Raw genomic sequence first — 4,550 nt, 5'->3', positions numbered from 1 at the left:
GATGAATAATTTTTCCAATTTTTGATATGTATTGTGAACTTGTATTGTGAACAATTGGAATACTTTGGACTTCTAGTTTTCAAATATGACTTAAGGTACAACTGTAAATTAATTTGTTAGGCTAATTCTTTAAATTATATAATAATTTCAGTCTTGAAATAACTAACGTCTATCGACCTTTGTAAGTCAAAACGATAATCTAATGACGTGTACAGTTGCAATGAGGCACTTTTTAATTGTTATAATTTACCAGTTTTAATTATTGGAAGGATTGACATAATTACGGTAAAGATTGAAGATGTTTTAGAATAGTTACGTACATTTGTATTGCACGGCACTGAAGATGATCCGATAAAGGTCGAAACATTTGTAGATTACCATATATGTATTAGATTTTGATGACTTTTAATTGTTAACAACTACCATCTGGTTTGCGACTCGTAATCTTGTATTAGAAGTTTTTATATAATTCTATTTAAAAAAGTGGAAGTTATATTTTTATATTTTTTTTATGTCTCCACCTAGAAGAAAAAACAATGTGACTAAAATACGTCTTCTTTGAAACAATTCCACTTTTATTTAAAATACTTTTTTGTATTATTAATCATTTCGGAAAAAATTGACTGTATTGGTTAAAAATGGACTATCCTGTGCAGTGCAAATAAAAGTTATGATTTAAATAATAATGTATTTCAATATAAAGAAAAATAATTTTTACAAAAAAATAAAGAGAAATTTATAGATATGGTTCAACAAAATGATATAATATAATCAACCATTGCTTTCTTTTATTCAAGATGTGAAAAAAAATATTTCCTGAATACAAGGATAATTTTAATCACATTTTTAAAATTCAGTAAGTAAAATTGAATAATAAAGAAGATAAATCCAATGATCCCTGCGTGCTCTCCAAATTGCCTAAAATGCATGAACTCCTTTTGAGTTATACTATTAATTTTTCTCCGCTTGTAGCAGCAATTTTCATGACAAATAGTGTGTAATAAAACACAGTACTTACAATCTATTCATACAATGAAGTTACATTTTCAAAATTTTGGCATTTATTACATTTTGCCATAGCACGTCTTGTATGTATAAAATAAACAACAAATTCTTCGATGGCATAAAATTGTATGCTATTCCAATTGAAAATCTAACATATAATTTTTAATTATTGTATATCGATGGACAGTGTATGTACCTTGTAATTATTTAAGTCGGAAACAAATTTTGTCACTTTACTCAAGGACCACCCGGTCTCGGTGACATTTCGAAGAGTTAAAGTAAAACCAAAGTTTGGTACTCCTCTTGTGGCTGTTATCTCTCTGGCAAAAAAGGGATCAAATGGGAGGACATTGTATTTCGGTAAACCGGTTTTGAAATAAGGTCGAATTGCATTCAATCCCTCTCTTATACAGACGTCAAAACCTGATACGTTGGGATGACAGTTCTTGAAGTTGTCCTCTAAAAACATATAATTGACAATTTACTTTAAATACACATTTATAAGAAATTCCATAAGAATTAATATCAGTTTGTACGTGATTTCAGCGATGAAAACGTTCGCATTGATGAGGATTCAAGTTGAAATATTTGTAATTTTATTGTAGTTTACTTTGTTGGGTAACTACATTTTAATTTATTATATGTTTATGAATTATATCTTATCGTCTTATGAATATATAATTTACTCACTAACAACCGCGGAGACTCATACAGACATTTTTATTTACATTGGATTGATACAATATATTAAAACTAAAATCTTTTTTTAATATATTTTATTACAAATAGGAAACAAAGTAGGATGTTACATACAATTTAAAATTCAAATTAATGCTTATTATTATAGCATTAATTTGAATTTTATTAATATTATTAAATTGACGATCAATTTAATTTTATGATATTACTTTTTGTCTTTAACTTATGATTGCATTCCAAGTCCGATAGTATATCAGCGCGCAGTTTATGTAACTAAAAGATGTACTTAAAATTTATTATATTTAACGATTGGAAATAATAATAGGCACTTAAACTTAGTCTCGACCGTATTTGACACTTCTTAACTTATTCGCGTTATTTACATAACTTATTACAATTTAAATTACTTGTAATATTTGTACAATAATATTACAAAAAGCTGAATTAAATTAGCGGATATGTGATATTTAAACATTATTTTTACTTATTCATGTTATTCACATAATGCAGTTTGACTTATTACAATTCAAATTACTTGTAATATTAATTTGTAATATTATAAAGAGCTGAATTAAATTAGCGGATATGTGATATTTAAACATTATTTTTACTTATTCATGTTATTCACATAATGCAGTTTGACTTATTACAATTCAAATTACTTGTAATATTAATTTATAATATTACAAAGAGCTGAATTAAATTAGCAAATATGTGATACTTATACATTATTGTAAGAATATGTTTAAACATTGAATGTTAATATATTCGTATTAACATTGAATGCACACACATAATCGTACATAATGTAACTTTCACTTCCAGGTATTCCGGTTTTGATAGCATTATGCGTTCCTTGAGAACATCTCACTTGAACATTCCGCATTCTATTACAAAATAGGATATTACATTATGTAATAAATTAATTAACAGACGACATACCAGTCTTTTAGCCGCAAGGCACAATTTAGTATACATTTCCACAATTTTGCATATTTTACATGTTATTTTAAATGTTAATTAAGTTATATTGTTTTATATCTTTTGTCTTTGTTTAATATTATTGCAGCACAATAATATATTTTTTTCCTAATTTATTGCAATTTATAAGAGAAAGAAGAAATTTGATCTCCTTTCTCGCCTTCTTTACAAACTTAAAAGTATTAAAAAACTTGTATAATTTAACTTGACTATTTTTATATGCACATTTATTTTTTGAAGATTTATATTACTGTAAAAAAAAGGACTTTGGACTTTATTTACATACATGCAAATATTATATTTTAGCATAACATTGCTGTAATATAAAACTTTGGTAGGACTTCCTTTTAATTAAATTTTTCACTTAAATTAGCATAAAATTCTCCGTGACACTCTTTATAACGAATAAATAATTTATATACAATTATATCTCTAAAATTCGTGTGTAATGACGTAAGCATAGCATATAACTAAAAAATTTATTATAAAAGCAGAGCAATAAAATTTAATAATTTGGATTTTAACTTTATATATTTTTTAATAAACGCTAATTTATATAATCCTAATGATGTAATTAAGCTTCAATGCAAATAACATTTAATATCAATTTCTACCTGATTTTGCTTTCAAAAATGCTCAGTTATATAATTCTTAAAATATGTGCAGGAGCTCACGCGCTGTAATTCTATTGTGTTTTTCTATCTTTCATCGGTATATAATGAACGAGAAAGACAGAATGAAGTTTGAACCGAAGTTTGCGTAAAAGTCCGAAGTGAACGCACTTAGGGCCGGTTGTTTCATCTTTAAGCTATGTGGTAATTTACTTATTGAATAAACAAATAAGTAAAAGAGTAAGAACATAAAATAGTAAGAGAGTAAGACGGTGAGCTAAAGTTTACCAAAAGGTGGAACAACCCAGTCAATCTAATATGTGATATACAGAGTGTTTAGAAATTTTTCGCCAAGCGCTCTTGTGTAGATAAAACGGATTAAATTAATTTGAAAAGTCCTCTACCATTTTACAATTGTCGCAATAGTTAATAAGGTATAAATTACTAAAAATTGCCGAATATGGTCTTTAATAATTTTGTTCTCAAATACTATCGACTTTACAAAAAAATTACAAGAGACAAAAATTCATTATTTTTTTTTTATAGAACTCTAAAAATATGTTCAGAATTTTTTATAAACTTCTTAGTATTACTTTTCTTATTATAGGCAACTATTTTTACCAACATGAGAAAATATGGTATTAAAAAATTCTGAAAAAATTCTCAAAATTTTATGAGAAGAAAATAAATAATTTTTGTCTCTCGCTGTTTTTCTGTAAAGTTGATAATATTTGAGAAAAAATTATTAAAAACCAATATTTAGCGATTTTTATTAATTAATATTTTGTTAATTATTGCAAAGATTGCAAAATGGTAGAGAACTTTCCTTGACTCAGCTTAGTCCACTCTATTTATAGAAGAGCGCTGGACAAAAAATTTGGAGATACAGCCTGTATAAGTGGTTATGAGGGACTTAATAGTCAAGAGAAGTTTAAGAAGAAATTTAAGATATTTTATTTGGCTGTAAAATCAGCTAAAAGTATGAGTTAAAAAATTAGCTAAGGAATTAGCCAAAAAGCCAATATTGTTAAAAAATTTTATTGTAGATAAGTACTCCTTAAAACCAATTGTAAAAAACAAGATAACAAATTATTTGGTTTTTAACGATTTCTACAGCACAGTTATCATATTTTGATGCAGTTTTAAGTAAAAAAAAAATTAAGTAAATAACTTATAAACGAGTAAATAGATCTAAATAAAATAAACTTTTTCACAAATATTTGTTAGAATTTTAATTATATATTTAATTATATA

General features: G+C 25.7%; 1 protein-coding gene across 1 annotated transcript in view; it reads right to left on the bottom strand.

Annotated features, from left to right (window-relative positions):
• The window catches only part of LOC108747893, a 10,677-nt gene that overhangs the window by 4,866 nt on the left and 1,261 nt on the right, over positions 1-4,550 (bottom strand). The window contains exon 2 of the mRNA XM_018485782.1: positions 1,202-1,464. Within this exon, the coding sequence (XP_018341284.1) occupies positions 1,202-1,464 (263 nt within the window). The remainder of the gene's footprint in view (positions 1-1,201; positions 1,465-4,550) is intronic.

This window comes from Trachymyrmex septentrionalis, unplaced genomic scaffold (genome assembly GCF_001594115.1).
Source record: "Trachymyrmex septentrionalis isolate Tsep2-gDNA-1 unplaced genomic scaffold, Tsep1.0 scaffold202, whole genome shotgun sequence".
Taxonomy (NCBI): Eukaryota; Metazoa; Arthropoda; class Insecta; order Hymenoptera; family Formicidae; genus Trachymyrmex; species Trachymyrmex septentrionalis.
Note: the sequence above shows the minus strand (reverse complement) of the source record. Positions and strands in the feature narration are given on the sequence as shown.